The 19,865-nt window shown below is 46.2% G+C and overlaps 1 protein-coding gene across 6 annotated transcripts in view; it reads left to right on the plus strand.

Moving 5' to 3' along the window:
* AASDHPPT (aminoadipate-semialdehyde dehydrogenase-phosphopantetheinyl transferase) overlaps nucleotides 1-19,865 on the plus strand; it is a 62,335-nt gene that overhangs the window by 24,885 nt on the left and 17,585 nt on the right. For 4 of the 6 annotated variants that reach the window (XM_068132165.2, XM_068132162.2, XM_068132167.2 and 1 more), the window contains exons 3-4: nucleotides 1,327-1,422; nucleotides 9,644-9,905. In XM_068132165.2, the coding sequence (XP_067988266.1) occupies nucleotides 1,327-1,422; nucleotides 9,644-9,905 (358 nt within the window). The remainder of the gene's footprint in view (nucleotides 1-1,326; nucleotides 1,423-9,643; nucleotides 9,906-19,865) is intronic. The other 2 variants (XM_068132166.2, XM_078766123.1) reach the window with 1 other exon arrangement.

Below are 19,865 nucleotides of genomic sequence, written 5' to 3' on the forward strand. Positions count from 1 at the left end.
CATATGCACCAAGGTACCCATTGCCCGCTGCCGCACCATTTCGGTCAGTAACGACCTTTCTGTTTACAGTAACCGATCACATCCAAAGTCTTTTCCAGCCCCATTAAGATTCTGTTCCAATGCTGCAATTTCAGCCTTTAATGAGTCAATTGAGAGACTTTGCATTTTAGTAGTATACAGACTATACTCTTGACAAAACGATTTAACTTGACACTTTGCAAGGTCCCACCACATGCGAAGGTTGGCTTGCTCAAGCTTAGAGGACCGAATTTTCCCCCACACGGTTCGGAAGGCATCTTTAAATTTTTTATCACTTAACATACGAATATTGAGTGACCAGTATGTGATACCTCCTGATGTCAGTGGTAATTTAGAGGACATTGAGACTAAATTATGATCTGTAAACCCTGTTGGGAGTATTTGGCTAGTGGACACCACATTCAGCATTGGCTTATTGATATAGATCCTGTCCAGCCTTGCCCTTGATATGACGCCATCGTGACATCTGCACCATGTGTAGGCCCATGAAGTTGGATGCTGCAACCTCCACACATCCTCAAAACAATAGTTATTGATGAGGCTCGCTAACACCTTCGCAGAAGCACTGTGGGGTACATGTCCATTCCTGTCAACTGAAGGATCAATTGTACAGTTGAAATCCCCTGCGATACAGGTGAGAGCAGCTGGATCCAGTCCCTTTACAAAGTCCCGCAATGTGGAAAAGAATATTCTTCTTTCTATAGGTTCACTTGGTGCATACACATTTACTATAATAATATTTTGTGTATTGCAGTAGAACTGCACCGCTATCAAATGTGCCTTATAGACCTCCCTATAAACAACACTCTGAGTGGGAAGCCTGGGACTTAAGGCGATGGCAACACCAGCATTGGGTGTGGAAACCCCACTCAGCCACCATTGCCCTTTAAAAAGTTTACACCATTCAGCTGCCAAATTGTTTTTGGCATGGGTCTTTTGCAATAGAATGACATCTGCTTTTACTCTCTCCATTGCCTGGATTGCTTGAATTTTTCGTAAGGGGGCACATCCCCCATTAATGTTCAGGGAGGCAATATGTATTTCTCGCATTGTCATTCTAAGGTGCTAGCTCACCCTCCGCCTGCAATTCCTTATTCGCCCTTGTTACTGCTTTTCGAAGACGCTGAAATTGAGGCTCCGAGATTTCCATGGGATCATTTTTTTGTAAAAGAGGTTTTGTAGCCTTAATGAAAGCTTTAACATCAGGGAAATTATCTCTATTTACAACATGACGTTGTCTAAACGTTTCGTTGAAGAAGTCAATGACCTTCTCTTTTATCACCTCAGCTTGCCTCACCTGCTCCTTCTGAGACTCGCTCAGGGCAGCAAGACTACATCCTTCCTCGTCAGCCTCGACCCTACTCTCGCCTAGTAGTGTGTCAGGTACTGGCACCTCATCTATGTCATTGTCACCATGGTCTTTTTGTTGCATCTGCATGGCAACAACTACCTCATCGTTGTTGTCTACCACAGACTTATCAATCTTTGTCATCATCTTCCTTTGTGATGAGGGCCGAGCCACAATCACTGTTACCATTCGTCATCCTTAACTGCTCGTCGTATGGTGCAGGGTGTCCACCATCACACACGGTGACACACTCGGTAATGCTTCGATTCTCTTCATCCTGTGAAATGGGCAGATTCCCATCTCTACCTATTGCATTACCATTTTGCTCAAGGTCATCAGGTTGGTCTGTATTACCATCTGCCTGCACAAAAAACATTTTGTTTCCTTTTCCTCCATTCTCAACATTCGCAAAAGAGCGTTTCAAGTTTCTCCTCGAATCGGTCTCCATCAGCTGAACCTCCTCATAGTCCCTTTGTTCTTGAGGTTGCAGCCTCTGCTCCACGTCTAGTTGTTCCACTACCGTATAGGCCTTGCCACCAGCACCACTATTACCCGCACCCTGGTATTCCGGCATTGACCTTTTTGCTACACCTGGCTCGTCTACAGGGATGTTCAAGCCATTTACAGAGGGAGGTGCCCCAGCTACTGTGGCGTAACTCTTCCTCACATCAGGACAATACTGCCGAGTGTGTCTGTATGCCCCACATGTATAACAAATCAAGGTCTCAGTAGCTGCGAAGATCCGGTAATCATGATCTCCTATTTTAAAATTTATAGATATGTTCAGCTGTTTCGCCTCCTCCTTTAGTACGACGAAACAGAAACGTCTAAACTACTCTACATGCTTCAACCTTCCGTTCCTGGTTCGCCGAGGGACCGTGATAATTTGTGAGACGACAGTCCCATGCTCCCCTAATTTACGTAGGATTTCTTCATTTCTCAGAAAGGACGGAACATTACTTAAAATAACTTTAACAGCCGGCGTGTCCCTGGACGAGACTGGAATAGTGTAAGCTCTAGGGGGGAGTTCATGGCCATCGCAAAAGTACAAAGTCACCCATGATTTTATTGTTGTACATACCAAGACCTTTCAAAAAAATTTGGGTGACAAGCCCAAATCTGTATCGATTTTGCTACGGAGGGCGCTTTTCAAAATGGCCACCATAAGTGTTACTTTTGACCATATATTGGTCTGTGAGACTCATAGAGACATGATATTGGTGCCTAAACCTATGTTTTCAGAGTCAAGGAACTCAATAAGACCAATAACAATTACATTGGCTCCTTCGTTTGCGGTAGCCATCTTGAATTTCAAAATGGCCGCCATTCAAAATCGCAGTTGTCCATATATCAGTCATCAAAACACATAGACGCTTGATGTTGATGGCTATACTCATGCATTTAAGGCCAGGGAATCCACTGATAAGAGTATAATAATACAGTAGTATAATAATACAGTGGTTCACTGAAACCAGCAAAAATCTTCTTGAGTATATTCAGGTAACCTATAAATCCAACGTGGCGCCCATAACTATTATCACCCAAATCATGGGTGACTTTGTACTTTTGCGAAGGCCACGAACTCCCCCCTAGAGCCAGGAGTAGAACAAATTGGTCGTTCCCAAACGTTAGCCTGTTCTGCACAACGATGTCTGCAAGGCTTACTTGTGACACGAAAACCACCAATTCGTGGTTCATTCGAGACGCAGAACGGATGTTATTCACACCGATCAAATCCCCAATTGCAAGTAGAACATTGTCCATTTGTACGTCGGGACAGCCACGGCTCTATCTAAACTTATTCATTCACATGGGAACACGGGACACGTCGGGACAGCCACGGCTTTACCTATTATTATTCATTCACATGGGAACATGGACGGGACAGACATGGCTCTGTCTAATCTTATTCATTCACATGGGAACACAGGACAGACACGGCTCAATGTAATCTTAATCATTCACATGGGAACGTGGGACAAACATGGCTCTATCTAATCTTATTCATTCACATGGGAACATGGGACAGACATGGCTCTATCTAATCTTATTGATTCACATGGGAACATGAGAAAGATACGGCTCTGTCTAATCTTATTCATTCACATGGGAACATGGGACAGACACGGCTCTGTCTAATCTTATTCATTCACATGGGAACGTGGGACAGACACGGCTCTATTTAATCTTATTCATTCACATGGGAACGTGGGACAGACATGGCTCTATCTAATCTTATTCATTCACATGGGAACGTGGGACAGACACGGCTCTATTTAATCTTATTCATTCACATGGGAACGTGGGACAGACATGGCTCTATCTAATCTTATTCATTCACATGGGAACGTGGGACAGACATGGCTCTATCTAATCTTATTGATTCACATGGGAATATGGGACAGACATGGCTCTATCTAATCTTATTCATTCACATGGGAACACGGGATAGACATGGCTCTATCTAATCTTATTCATTCACATGGGAACGTGGGACAGACATGGCACTATCTAATCTTATTCATTCGCATGGGAACATGGGACAGACACGGCTCTATTTAATCTTATTCATTCACATGGGAACATGGGACAGACACGGCTCTGTCTAATCTTATTCATTCACATGGGAACATGGGACAGACACGGCTCTGTCTAATCTTATTCATTCACATGGGAACATGAGAAAGATACGGCTCTGTCTAATCTTATTCATTCGCATGGGAACGTGGGACAGACACGGCTCTATTTAATCTTATTCATTCACATGGGAACATGGGACAGACATGGCTTTATCTAATCTTATTCATTCACATGGGAACATGAGACAGACACGGCTCTGTCTAATCTTATTCATTCACATGGGAACATGAGAAAGATACGGCTCTGTCTAATCTTATTCATTCGCATGGGAACGTGGGACAGACACGGCTCTGTCTAATCTTATTCATTCGCATGGGAACGTGGGACAGACACGGCTCTATTTAATCTTATTCATTCACATGGGAACATGAGAAAGATACGGCTCTATTTAATCTTATTCATTCACATGGGAACGTGGGACAGACATTGCTCTATCTAATCTTATTCATTCACGTGGGAACGTGGGACAAACATGGCTTTATCTAATCTTATTCATTCACATGGGAACATGGGACAGACACGGCTCTGTCTAATCTTATTCATTCACATGGGAACATGAGAAAGATATGGCTCTGTCTAATCTTATTCATTCGCATGGGAACGTGGGACAGACACGGCTCTATTTAATCTTATTCATTCACATGGGAACATGAGAAAGATACGGCTCTATTTAATCTTATTCATTCACATGGGAACGTGGGACAGACATTGCTCTATCTAATCTTATTCATTCACGTGGGAACGTGGGACAAACATGGCTCTATCTAATCCTATTCATTCACATGGGAACACGGGACAGACATGGCTCTATCTAATCTTATTCATTCACATGGGAACACAGGAAAGACACGGCTCTATCTAATCTTATTCATTCACATCGGAACATGGGACAGACATGGCTCTATCTCATCTTATTCATTCACATGGGAACACAGGAAAGACATGGCTCTATCTCATCTTATTCATTCACATGGGAACATGGGACAGACATGGCTCTATCTAATCTTATTCATTCACATGGGAACGTGGGACAGACATGGCTCTATCTAATCTTATTCATTCACATGGGAACACATGAAAGACACGGCTCTATCTAATCTTATTCATTCACATGGGAACGTGGGCCAGACATGGCTCTATCTAATCTTATTCATTCACATGGGAACATGGGACAGACACGGCTCTGTCTAATCTTATTCATTCACATGGGAACATGAGAAAGATACGGCTCTATTTAATCTTATTCATTCACATGGGAACATGGGACAGACATTGCTCTATCTAATCTTATTCATTCACGTGGGAACGTGGGACAAACATGGCTCTATCTAATCCTATTCATTCACATGGGAACACGGGACAGACATGGCTCTATCTAATCTTATTCATTCACATGGGATCATGGGACAGACATGGCTCTATCTCATCTTATTCATTCGCATGGGAACACAGGAAAGACATGACTCTATCTCATCTTATTCATTCACATGGGAACATGGGACAGACATGGCTCTATCTAATCTTATTCATTCACATGGGAACGTGGGACAGACATGGTTCTATCTAATCTTATTCATTCACATGGGAACACAGGAAAGACACGGCTCTATCTAATCTTATTCATTCACATGGGAACATGGGACAGACATGGCTCTATCTCATCTTATTCATTCACATGGGAACATGGGACAGACATTGCTCTATCTAATCTTATTCATTCACATGGGAACACGGGAGAGCGAGGCCCCCATCTTGTTGCTGTTTTGAGAGTGAAGAGTCACTACGAATTTGGGCAGAAGACTACACAGCCTGAATTGGCATCAAGTTCAATGACAGAAAAGGTGCTCGGACACATTTTGGCACAATTGTTATCGAAAGGTGTGCACCATTGTGTGAAACAATGTCCAGGTAAAATGTGAAAGCTGAAAGACAAGCAAGGGAAGAACCACGAAAGGAAAATGTGGTTAGCACCAAAAACAGGAAACTCGATTCCCTCCTGAGGAGCATTCACCCATCGTACACATACTGGTATGCAACGTGTGTCAGACATTATTTACTCTCCAGACTCAGAAAGACGACTACACTCCGATCCTAACTGGTTAAAATTATTTCAAAATGGCAGTGAGATGATTGAAAGGAGCCGGATTTAATACAAGTTAATTTCACACCTTGGTTTATAACGATCATTGATGTCTTTGGCATCATCGTCAGTCTTTCGACTAGCCTCGGTGGTGTACTAGTGAGAACGTCTGGGGGGTCGGTGGTTCAAACCCCGACTGAGTCATACCAAAGACTTTTAAAATGCTACGGCCTTGCTTGACGCTCAGCATTTAAAAGGATATAGCACCAATAAACAACCATAGGTTGGTAATAATAGCGTAGGCTTTGATGGGCCTAATGGCCTCCTCCTGCGTTGAAGTTCTTTGTAAGGGACCTCGTGTTATTATTAGTCCCCTTCCCAGAGAGGACTATAGGCTTGCTCTCTGTCCATCTGTCTGTCCATCTGTCTGTCCATCCCACTTGTGGTTTTCTTGACTTTTTTCCCATACCCTTTAGAATATTCAACTGAAAGTTGGCACATGGCTTTATTATGAGAAGTTACAGAACATGTTTGTGTTTCGGGGCGTTTTCCCAATTTTTCACGGGGTTATGCCCTTTTGAACTAAGAAAATATCACACTATACATGGGTCATTTTTCAGCTGCCTTGACTCCACCCCACTGCTTTACACCCATTGGCTGGACAGGTGGACTGACTCCACACCAATTAAAATCACGCGCCACCATTCCATGAAGCAGCACAGATCGGAAACCCTCAGGCCTTATGCCTGGGTGTCAATCCATGGCCTAGTGCAATTGGAAAGATCCCAGGTATATAACCACAATGTATTATATATGCGCATAAGTCGTACGCATGTTTTTGCTTCATGTATGTACATCGGGTTATTTTTATTATGTTCAGCAGATCGGAAGGCCTTTGGCCTCGGTGATAGTCCATGGCCCAGTTCCAATAATCCCAGGAATATAACCAGGATATTTATATATGCACATAACTCCGAACACATGTTCGTGCTTCATGTATGTACATCGGGCTTTTTTGTACACCGCACCTTTCCTATGCCATCTCCAGGCATTGCCAATCGTCATTGCTGGGCACCGAAGGGGGCTCGGCAGTGACGCACGCTGAAAGGGAGTACTCAGTTTTCACTCTGGTTGTTTGTTTGTTTGTTTGTTTGTTTTCTTTCTTGTTTTCTTGTTTTCTTGCTTTCTTGCTTGTTTGTTTGTCTGGGCGATATCTCAGCCATCCTTTGAGCTAGGAAGCTGAAATTTCGGCACAGTAGTGAGCAAGTCCTTTGTCAAAAATGGTATTTTTTGTTTTTTGAATAAAATCAATTAATTGAGGAGTTATTTCATTATTAGCGATTAATTAAGTACTTATTTAATTAATCAAATTTCCTTTCTCTTCTGACCATTAACTCAGGCACCTTTTGAGTTAGGAAGCTGATATTTGGACATGCCAATGACCAGGTGATTTGGCTGCAAAGGCCATTTTTGATTTATTAATTAATCAATTAATCAATTAATCGATTAATTATTTAATTATTCGATTAATGACATAAAAAAAATTTTTTTTAAAGTTACAGATTCTGATGAAATGGCGGTGGTTTATGTGTTCTCTGACCGAATTGATTAATAATTTAATTTTTTTATGATTATTATTTATTTATTTTCATTATTAATCATTTATTTATTTTCTTTCTCATTTGGCCAATATCTCAGGCACCTTTTGAGCTCGGAAGCTAATATTTGGACATGACAGTGACCAAGTGATGTGGCTAGCAAGGATATTTTTGATTTATTGATTAATCATTTAATCGATTAATTATTTATTGATTAATCGATTAATTATTTATTGATTAATCAATTAATTATTTAATTTTTATTAATGACTTATTTAATTAAATTTCTAAAAGATACATCTTCGGATGAAGCACTAGTGGTTTAGTTATGCTATTAGCCAATTGATTATGAAAATATTTTGTGATAATCTTTTATTGATTTTAATTACACAATTAATCAATCAATTAGTGTACACCTCTCCCTCCCAATGCAGCCTCAATGAGCTGCACTGCGGTATTGCCGGGCGCCAGAGGCGCTCCGGCAATGCCGCGCTGTAGGATATTTAATTATTTGGCATGGGGGCGGTGTACTTTGAATGTATCTGTACTTGTTATTATTCTTTTTGACACCGAATGCGACATTATACACTGTCCAAATAAAGGGATGTGTTTACTGATATTGAACTGAAACTTGGTAAATGGCATGTATTGCAAAGCAGGCTCTTGTTATTAGTCCCCTACCGGTGTATACTGGAGGGCACTATAGGTATGCATGCCGTCCCTCCGTCCGTCAGTCTGTCAGTCCGTCCGTCCGTCACGCAAAGAACAGTTTTCCGGACTTGTTTTCTAAACTCTTAATGCTAATGATTTCAAACTTGGTACATGGTTTCCTCATGATAAGTTACAGATCAAGTTCGAACTTCACGACGTTTTGATCATTTTTGACAAAGTTATGGCACTTTGAACTTTGGGAATTCTGATAATTCTGATGATCCTTAACTCAGTGCCATTTTAAGTTTTAATTTCCTTTAAAAAAGATTGTCTCTGCAATAATAGGACCGATTGAGATCAAATTTTCACCATATGAGGGAATCGGTCTGTAGAATATTTTAATGGTAATTATGACGTCACAGGTCACGTGGTTCGGCCGCCATATTGTTTTTCGTGAAAACACAAAAACCCCTTTTTCTCTGCAACCGCTGAAAAGATCGAGGCCAAACTTTGCAGGCAGAATCACATACCCATGACGAACAAAAACGTCACCGGGCATGACGTCATGCGTCACATGGTTTCAGAGTTATGACGTTTTTAAGCATGAACCTTTAAAACCGAGCTCCTCCATCATTTTTGATCCAATCGAGGGGAAACTTCACAGATCTGTTCAGCATGTCAATCTACTAAAATGTGCTTTTGGAATTTGCGATAGGGCACGTGGTTTGGCAGATATCGTTAATTAAACGAAAATATTTTTAAAATGGACATCTCTTGTTTATTCGAGAGTTCTCCTCAAGCTGCACCGCACACCCTCAGCCTCATCTCACAAACGTCAACACCGCGACACAGCATGCGCTTTCCGGAGGGGCAGAGCCAAGCCGAGTATATACACATCGATCATTGATCGTGAACCGGAAAATATAATAAATTACTGATATTTAGCGACTCGAAAGGTTCTTTATCAACCACTTATTTTCTCGTGCTTCTGCTGACCTGTCTGCAAGGTGTATAAATCGAAGTCCCGAGTGCGAATCACAGGTGAGCCCGTCCTGAGGTAATTTGCGATTGGGAACGATTCAGAACCTGTGGATATTCAGAACCAGGTTCAACCTGTGGATAAATAACCCTTGGTAATTTCCCCAACAGTTTTTCGGACGACAGACTGCCGGTAGGGGACATGTATTGCAGCGCAATACTCAGAATGCTTGTTATCAGTGCCATCCAGGGGTGCTTGATGCCTGTGGCTGTCCTCCTCCACCCCGTACCCTGCCCTACCTCCCTCAGGCTGGCCGACTCCTTCTCCGCAAGCTCATCACTGAGGTTCTTGGCCTTCCCTGGAACGAGATTCGCCTAGTACGCACAAAGCGTGGTCGGCCCATGCTGTGCAGGAACCCTTCCACAGCAATCTTAGCAAGCAGACTTGCTGCTCCGGCTACTCCAGGCCACCATGGCCTAGATTTTAATGTTTCTCACCAGGGCGGATTTGCTGTTCTCGCCGCTGAAGAGCGACCTGTAGGTGTGGATGTCATGAAAACAGAGTTGAGAGGTGGGTAGTTTTTATCATTCATATCTTTATGCCACATACAAAATACCGATTTGTTATTAACTTGGCTGAAGTGGGGGTTGGAAAGGGCTTTTATATGTTTCTGGATATTTTTCTAATATTCGTTTTCCAAGAGCATAAGGTATCTGAATGCTCAATAAGAGTTAAATAATGCTGCAGCACAATCCAGCTGAGAAGGGTCAAATAATAAAGAAGTCAAGAAGATCTTCAAAATTTCCAAAATTTTACTTTAAAAACAGGTTTATGTCTTTAAATACCTTTTTTCTTGAATCAAGATGAACAAGCATTCTGAGTATTGCGCTGCAATACATGTCCCCTACCGGCATTGGGTAGCACTGTCATAGAAGACAGTATTATGACTTACCACACTCCAAATTATAGTCCGGAAAACTGTTGGGGGAAATTCCCAAAGTTCAAAGTGCCATAACTTTGTCAAAAATGATCGAAACGTCGTGAAGTTCGAACTTGATCTGTAACTTATCATGACGAAACCATGTACCAAGTTTGAAATCATTAGCATTAAGAGTTTACGAAAAAAGTCCGGAAAGCTGTTCTTTGCGTGATGGACTGACGGAACGACAGACTGACAGACGGAGGGACGGAGTGCAAACCTATAGTCCCCTACTGTGTACAGGAGGAGGTAGGGGACTAATAAGAGGGAGAATTGCTTTGCAATACATGTCCCCTACCGGTCCCAATGAATGTTGTTGTTACAAGCAAAAAGTGCATAGCTCCGTGAACTAATAAAACACATCAAAAAAATGAAAAAAAATCAAGAGTATCAAATCAAGGGAGTGAGTATCCTGGGACCGCCAACGATCCGATCGATCAACAATTTTGTTTTAATACCCAAACTCGAAAGGATCTGAAAATAAATGCAAAGCCAATCCGCATCCACTTTGAATTCAGACTTCTTCTTCTTACGTATTCTAAACGTAACGAAAACAGCTTTAAAAATACAAAAACTGACGCTTTTTGGGAACCTTGACCTTTCGACCTCAAAAGCCATAGGCTTCAGTGACCCAATATGCAAACCCTGCTTAAATGTCAAGTCAATTGGATGAAAATTGATGATTTTATGCAACCTTGACCTTCAACCTTTTGATCTAAAAAAAACCAATCGGCTTCTAAATTTTGATTGGTGGACTAATTAATTGACTCAATATGAAATTCTAAAAATTTCAGGTCAATTGGATGAAAATTTATGATTTTAGGTGATGCTGACCTTTGACTTTTTGGCAAAATTATTAATCTGTTTTCGCCATATTCTCACAATAACGCTTTGTTGAAAGTTTGATTCTATTTCAAATATCTCAAATGGTAAAAACGTTACGGCTTGGATAGACATGCAGACAGACAGACCGACAGACACACAGTAGTGATTGCAAAACCCTGTCTCTCGCTGTGCGGGGACTGGCTAACGAATGATCAGAATGTACAATGTACATGCAATATAGCAAATCACAGTCATTTAACAAAGCTTAGTCTGTTTCCACACTCATTAAGGTGGGATTTGAGGATAGCAAACGCATCAGACCAGGTGTTGATGGTAAAGCGGGTTTTCAATGTTACTTTTGGGGATGCCAATACATCTCTTCTCGGTGATCATGATGTAATGTTTCCTACTTGACTTAAAATTATTCTACCTCAACCCTCTTCACTGCCCAATTTCATGGCATTCCCCAATTTCCATTGTACTCTGTCAACTTAACTACAGTACGCTGCTTGATGAAGGCCTCAATATCAAATCTGTTCATTCTTATCTAATATCAATTCCTTTACAAGGAACTTCAATGCAGGAGGATGCTATTTTGCCCATCAACCCTGAGCAATGGTTGCCATCCTCTGGTTGGTTGTCCATGCTCCATCCTTTTTAAATGCTGAGCGTCAGGCAAGGAAGTATAGCACGTACCATTTTGAAGCCAGATATACTGTATGTTTTTAAGAATCAGAGTGGATGTCCTAACGTCGCACCATTACACCACTGAGTCTGGTCACTCTTTTCTCTGCAATTGAGCCATTGTATGCCCCGGAACTCTTTTTGTATTTATTCTATTTTAATTTTTACCTCTCCTTTGAGTATACATGCAGCCTAAAGAAAAGAATTCACAATGGAAAGGTGTTTCCACATTTCGTTTTGCTATTGAATGTAAAGAAACAACGCTATCTTCCAAATATAATTAGCGGTGGCAGAATCCAGCTGAGACCGAGTTGGACACTGTGATGTATTCTTTGCTAAACAAAAGAGATTGACTTTGTATGAAGCTAATTTATTCAACCATGAAAGCCCTGACTCGTATTTATCATTGTGCGCTTTGCCTAAGCTAATTGCGATCGAAGAATGCTCAAATCACACGAAGTGCACACGTCCGCCATAGGAGGTGGAGCAGGAAGGGATTTGCTGCAGTTAGGGCAGTGACGTGGTGCGGTAATCGGCTGCTGATGTGAGAAATTAATTCCTTCATTTGTTTTCTTGTATATTCCAGTAATTCACCTTGGCGATCCACAGGATTAGGTGAAAGGGTATAATTTATTAACACAAACTTAAGGAGCTCCTCGATTGGAAATTGAATCCACAGAGAAATCAAAAGTTGCTGCTCTACCTCCGGTGCATTCAGATTTGGCTCATCAAAAAAATTCAATACTGAACAGCTGGAGTCTCGTAATGGAAGCAGCATCATGCCCAGGCTTTCCATCAGTCTCTGTCTCTGTCTCTGTCTCTCTCTCTCTCTCTCTCTCTCTCTCTCTCTCTCTCTCTCTCTCTCTCTCTCTCTCTCTCCCTCTCTCCCTCTCTGCTGGCTGGTGCGTTGGGTGCAGTGTCATGGCGGCTTCCCGCTTCGTGTCGTGAGTGCTCTGTCTTGGTTGTTTGCCCTACCCCCCGCCCCCCATTTCTCTCCTTCGTGTCCTTGTTTCTGTTTGTAAAGCTTCCCTGTGTTTCCCTTCTATGTTGAGACGAGAGAGAGAGCCATAGAGCACACTTATCATGTAGGTTACGGTAATTGTAGGAGTTGCGGACAACGAGAGGGCGAGACACTTCTTGGCTTGTTCAAAGCTCCTTTATTCCAAAAGAACTAAATCGCGATCGGAACTCATGCATCTTTTATAACACCAATCACTCTTAAGGGGGCGTGGCTCCAACCACCGAGCGCACGCCACGCCCATACCATCAATAGCCCCACTGGTCCCGTGCCTGTGGATTATGTCTCAATGGGGTAACCCCCACATGCGCCCCCCCAGAATTCACTCGCACGGGCAATGTCAGTTTTCGGGGGGCCTTAACCACCCGGCCGAAACGACTGAGGACCCGAGCAGGGACTGTTAGCGGCTTGGCGGTGGGCGGGCGAACCGGGGACTTACCCGACGGGGACGGCCCTGCCATGGGGGTTGAGCCAACCGAGGGGGCTGGTCTAGGTCCAAATGAGCCGGCTTGAGGCGGTCCACCGAAAGGTGGTCCGGTTTGCCGCCGATGTCGACCATGAAGGACTTGTGTTACGTGGTCCTCCTGGTGACTACCTGGTCTCGGTGACCCCCAGACCATGAGAGGAACCCCGCCAGAAAGATATATGATTTATACGCTTTCGTAACGCAATCAATATGAATTCCAGTCAATACGAAACCCCACACCAAGGATCCGGATTAAGCAATAATATATTCACAATCAATCAACAACAATCAACAATCAATCAACAATATTACTAAGATGGCCATCTCATATATTTCCCCCCTTGCCCCACTCACGACACCCTCAATAGTCACTGTCCCTCACAATGTCTCTGGACCCCTCCAGACCAAGGTGAAGGTCGACTTCTCCGCACACGGGCGGTTGAACGGACCCCTGGCTGACGTGCTCCAAACGTGCACGTCACGTACCGGGAACAGCTGCTGCAGCGGACACCTCCTCGGGACACCACCGGGGTCGGAGCCCGTGATCGCGGCCTCTGGGCTGTGAACGGCTCGCAAAGCTCGCGAGGCCCAAGGTGCGACCCGTACACGCCCTCGTAGGCGTCGAGGCGAACAGTGCCGGACGCTTGGTTCCTTCCAGGAACCCACGGCAACCTGACACGTAACAGGCAATCACCCCGCGCAGGTAACTCCTCTCGCCAGACGGGCTTTTCAAACGCAGCGTTCCAAAGCGGATAAAGATCGACTCGGCTCGCGTCGGAGCTGGTCGAGGATCAAGATGGCCGCTTCTCTCTCGACCTTGTCTTTTTCTTCTTCCGGTTCACCATCCCGTTTCCGGTCTCCTGTTATCAGGAGCGCTTCTAACCATTTAACCACAACAACCTTTAATAGAATAAACATTAATAAGCAATGACCTGAATAGTAATTCACATAAATCCGGAATCCGGAACACTTGTCCCCGGCCTCCAGAACGCGGAAAGGCCCATCGTAAGGCGGCCGAAGCGGCCCCTGGTGTGCGTCATGACGAACAAAGATGTACTCCGCTGTATGTAGATCCGGCAGGACGTGGGCCTGAGGCAAACCATGTTGAGATGTGGGCACTGGTGCAAACATCTTGGCATTCTCCCGGAGAACCGACCGCTGACGGGCAGCGGACCAGGGGCTTGTGGCGTCAGGCATGAACTCCCCGGGAACCCGCAGCGGCTGGCCATAGACGAGCTCAGCGGATGAGGACTGGAGGTCTTCCTTAGGGGCTGACCTGAGGCCCAACATGACCCACGGGAGTCTGTCGGCCCAACTGTCATCCCGGAGGCTGGCCCTGAGAGCAGCTTTCATAGAGCGATGGTACCTCTCACACAATCCATTAGCCTGGGGATGATATGCAGTGGTGCGATGGAGCTTTACCCCCAACCCCTAGACGACAGCACCCCAGAGCTCTGAAGTGAACTGGGGCCCCCTGTCTGAAGAGATGTCCGAGGGGATGCCAAAACGGGCAACCCAAGTGCCGATGAATGCCCGGGCCATATCCGCGGACGTTGTAGATGTGAGCGGGACGGCCTCTGGCCACCTGGTGGTCCTATCGATCATTGTGAGGAGGTGGGTGAATCTCTGCGAGGGGTCCTACCAGGTCCACGTTAACATGGTCAAAGCGTCGCTCGGGAACTGCGAATGGCGCCAATGGGGCCTGGGTATCGCGATGCACCTTCGAGCGTTGGCACTCGGCGCAGGTTTTGGTCCAGTCGCACACATCCTTCCTGAGCCCGTGCCAAACGAACTTTGCCGCCACCAACTTTTGCGACGCCTTCCTTCCCGTGTGAGAAAGACCGTGGACGGCGTCGAACACCAGCCGTCTCCAGCTGGTGGGTACAACGGGGCGAGGCTGTCCCAAAGATACGTCGCACAGTAGCGTGGTGCTCGTGTCCTTGAACGGCACATCAGACAGTCGAAGCGCCGTGACCGCCGCCCTGCAGGCCTGGACATCTGGGTCAGAGATCTGATTGGCCGCCATGCGGGCGTAGTCGATGCCAAGGTGAACCGCGCCAGCTATGGACCAGGAGAGACAATCGGCGACTGTATTATCTTTCCCAGCAACATGTTGGATGTCCGTCGTGAACTCGGAAACGAAGGAGAGCTGGCGTTGTTTACGGGCAGACCATGGCTCCGAGACCTTGGCCATGGCAAAAACCAGGGGCTTGTGGTCCACAAACGCCGTGAACGGGCGGGATTCCAACAGGTAACGGAAGTGTCGGACAGCTAGGTAGAGGCCTAGGAGCTCACGATCGAAGGTACTGTACTTTCGTTCGTTAGGGCAGAGCTGCCGGCTAAAAAAAGCAAGCGGCTGCCAGGCCCCGTTGACCCACTGCTCGTGCACGGCGCCAACCACGTAGTCCGAAGCGTCCATGGTGAGAGCAATCGGTGCATCGAGCGACGGATGCGCCAGCATGGTTGCACTGGCGAGGGCCAGTTTAGCATCCACGAAAGCCTTGGCCATCTCCTTGGTCCAGTCAATGGTGCGTTTGGTAGGCTTGCCCTTGAGGGCCTCATAAAGGGGCCGCATCAGCTGGGCCGCCCGGGGCACGAAACGATGGTAAAAGTTCACCATGCCAAAAACTCCTGCAAGGTCCTGACGGTGAGAGGGCGCGGAAAACCCTTCACAGCATCTACCTTAGACGGCAGTGGGACGGCCCCCTCCCTCGTGATGCAGTGGCCGAGAAAGTCAATTGAGGCCACCCCGAACAAGCACTTGGCCGGGTTAATGATCAGGCCGTGCTGACTGAGGCATTCAAAGAGCGCTCGGAGGTGAAGCATGTGCTCCGTCCTGGAAGTGCTGGCGATGAGGATATCATCCAGGTAGACGAACAGAAACGGCAAATCCCGCAACACGCTGTCCATCAGGCGCTGGAAAGCCTGGGCCGTGTTCTTGAGCCCAAAAGGCATATGGAGGAATTCGAAAAGTCGGAACGGTGTAATCCGTGGTCTTAGGAACGTCCTGCAGCCGGATGGGGACCTGGTGGTAACCACGAACGAGGTCCACCTTAGAAAAAAAAACTTTACCGGCCAAGCGGGCAGAAAAATCCTGGATGTGCGGGATTGGGTAGTGGTCAGGGGTAGTGGCATCGTTAAGGCGGCGATAATCCCCGCACGGGCGCCAACCGCCACCCGGCTTCGGCGCAATGTGGAGAGGCGAGGCCCATGTGCTGTCGGACCGTCGCACGATGCCAAGACGCTCCAACGTGTTGAACTCCGCCTTTGCGATAGCGAGTTTCCCCGGGTCGAGGCGTCGAGCCCGGGCAAAGACAGGTGGGCCGGTGGTCAGAATGTGATGCTCCACCGCGTGCTTGACGGCAACAGCCGAAAAGGTGGGCTGTGTAAGGGCCGGGAACTCGGTGAGGAGGCGGGCAAACTCATCAGAGGTCGAGAGCGTGCACGCAAGCCTCGTCGAGGCGGACCTGCTCAGCGAGCATGGAAGAGAACCGAATGTCTCCACATTAATGAGCCGCCGATTTTTAACTTCCACCAATAGGCTGTTGGCGCAGAGGAAATCAGCGCCCAGCAAGGGAGTGGACACCCTCTCCGTGACAAAATCCCATGTAAACCGCTGCCCGCCAAAGCACAGTGCCACGGTCCGTTTGCCAAAAATCTGAATAGCACTGCCGTTGGCGGCTTCCAGGGCGGGGCCGTGACTCCCGGCCTCCCGGTCCGATGCCGATGCAGGTAGAACGCTCACCTGGGCACCTGTGTCGCAGAGGAAACGACGTCCGGAGTCGGTGTCCGAAATGAACAACACACTGCCCGAACGGCCGACGCTCATGGCAGTTAACGAGCACCGGTCACCCCGTTTCCCGACTCGCTGAAGCTGCAGGGTGGCCGGCCTGCCTTGGCCTTGGGCCCAAACCTTGCGTGGTAAAAGCACAAGCCTGGGGCCTTCCGCCGCTGGGCCGTAATGGCGGCCACAACGGTTTCCGCCCGCGGCGTAGGCTCGACGGGGCCGGGGTCCCATGCAGCTGCACTGCATTGCTGTCTGGCGGAGAAAAACTTGTCTGCTTCCCTGGCCAGGGCGTGGAAATCCTTAACGGGCAAGTTGGCCAAGGCTGACCGTACCTGTCCTGGCAGCTGCTGCAGGATCAGCTCCATGAAGAGGAAACATGGCCGGTTGCTGCCCAGGAGAGACAACATGTGGTCCATCAGCTCCGACGGCTTGGAGTCGCCCAGCCCGGGTAGAGAAAGTAGCTGGCGGGCGCGCTCAGCCTCAGTGAGCTCGAAGGTTTCGAGCAGCAGCGCCTTTAGCGTCTTGTACTTGCCGCCCTTCGGAGGATCCTGGAGAAGGCTCACCACTCTGGTCGCAGTGCAGCCGCTGTGCGCAGACACGACATAATAATACTTCGTGTCGTCAGCAGAAATGCTCCGAATGGCGAATTGGGCCTCAGCTTGTGTGAACCAAACGGCAGCTTGTCGTTCCAAAACTCCGGCAGTTTAATCGAAACTGCGCTTGTCGCCATGTTCGTTTGAAGCTCCGAAAACGTTCAAGAGCAAGACGGGGTCACCAGTGTAGGAGTTGCGGACAACGAGAGGGCGAGACACTTCTTGGCTTGTTCAAAGCTCCTTTATTCCAACAGAACTAAATCGCGACCGGAACTCATGCATCTTTTATAACACCAATCACTCTTAAGGGGGCGTGGCTCCAACCACCGAGCGCATGCCACGCCCATACCATCAATAGCCCCACTGGTCCCGTGCCTGTGGATTATGTCTCAATGGGGTAACCCCCACATAATCGTCGTTTTTGGGCGGTTCCGTGTTCTTTTTTCCCCAACTTATTTTCTTCACTTCAAACATTTTTTTCTCGCTTATATTTCCTTAGTTTGTTTTTTTAACGCGCCCTTTCCCTAAGCTGGGAAAGTCGGAGTGCATTACTAACTTCCTCTTCCCGAGCTGGGAGGACGAGGTCGAGCCTCGTGTGTTCAAACATGGTGGCTGCTCACTCGCAGCGATATGCAGCGTTTGAGAAATTATCACGCCACCGTGGCATTGCGTGTTCTCCACCCGAGGGTGTTTCAGTAAAAGCTATTGTTCTCATGATCAGGAACATGATCGGATTTGATAAGGTACGTGCGGCGTCGCGTATGAACAAACGGGTTATCGTGTTTGTGTCCGATGTAGAGCACATTGCTCTCATCGTACAACAAGGTTTGTCCCTCGACTCCGGACATTTTGTTATGGTTTATCCCTTGGATACTCCTGCTCAGAAAGTGGTTATTTCGAACGTACCACCATTCCTGGATAGCGATACCATCCTTGCAGCGCTGCAGCGATATGGTCAATGTGTGTCCCCATTAATAATGCTCCCTTTGGGCTGTAAGGATGAACGTGTCAGTCACGTGATGAGTTTCCGTAGACAGGTATTTATGGTTCTCAAAAAGGAATATCCCTCCTTGAATGTTGCTTTAAAAGTCACTTCAAATGGTCGCGATTACCAAGTGTATATCACCACCGACACCCTAAAGTGCTTTGGTTGTGGTGCAGTGGGACACATGAAACGGTTTTGCCGCCTTCAGAAGGAACAGCCTAACATGGTCGAAACGGGTAACAATGACTCACAGATTAATGTTAACGTTTCCTGCTCGACAAATATGCAGGATAAACCAGGTAAACAAATGGACACGCCCCCTCCCGTTTAACCAATGGACAGCGCAAATGAGAGGTTTGTTACCGTTTTCAAAGTTAAACTAGAGGTTCCAGGGAACCTGAACTCAACTGGTCTATAGCAATATGGTTAGAATATGCATAATAGAACCACAAACTATATAGTTTATATGTGCTAAAGAGGTACAGTAACGTTGAAGGTATCTCATGTTTAAACAGGAAACTAGAAAAAATTGAGTTTTAAGTGAGGCATGAAAAGTAAAACATTTACTTTTCTCAGATTTCAGACTTGAATTTATTATATGGGTTGAAGTTTGTTACATACTGTCTGCACACCAAGTTTCAGCCTTCTAGTTACATTAGGAAGTACCAGATTGACAAAAAATGATTTTTCAATATGGCCACCCTGCCACGGCCATTTTTGGCATGCCCAAATGCAATCCCAAACTAGTTTATGTCTTAAAGATGCTGCATAACAAATTTCATCAAATTTAATCAATATTTGTGACTTTTAGAGCGTAGACGTCGAATTGTTTACAGACGACAGACAGACAGACAGAGAGACAGACAGAAGACAGACGGACGACGGACACTGGGTGTCGACAAAAACTCAGCTGGACATAGTCCAGTTGAGTTAAAAACGTAAATCGGCTGTAAGAAGTGCGTCACCTTCTAGGAAAAGGCAAATCAGTGAAAACTCCATCACTGGAATTCAATGTGATAACAGGTTTGCCTTATTAAGACGGGTTTTCACGGGACACGCGAACGGTTCGCGAAGGATGCGAATGTCGAAAAAATGGCAAAGTCCAACATTCGTATTTTAGGCTCCAAAAGTTCGCCAAACATGCGCGGGGGTTCGGAAGCGTCGTCAATTGTTCGCAGGAGTCGTTTTTTGTT

This window comes from Myxine glutinosa, chromosome 12 (genome assembly GCF_964187855.1).
Source record: "Myxine glutinosa chromosome 12, kmMyxGlut1.1, whole genome shotgun sequence".
NCBI classification, from domain to species: Eukaryota; Metazoa; Chordata; class Myxini; order Myxiniformes; family Myxinidae; genus Myxine; species Myxine glutinosa.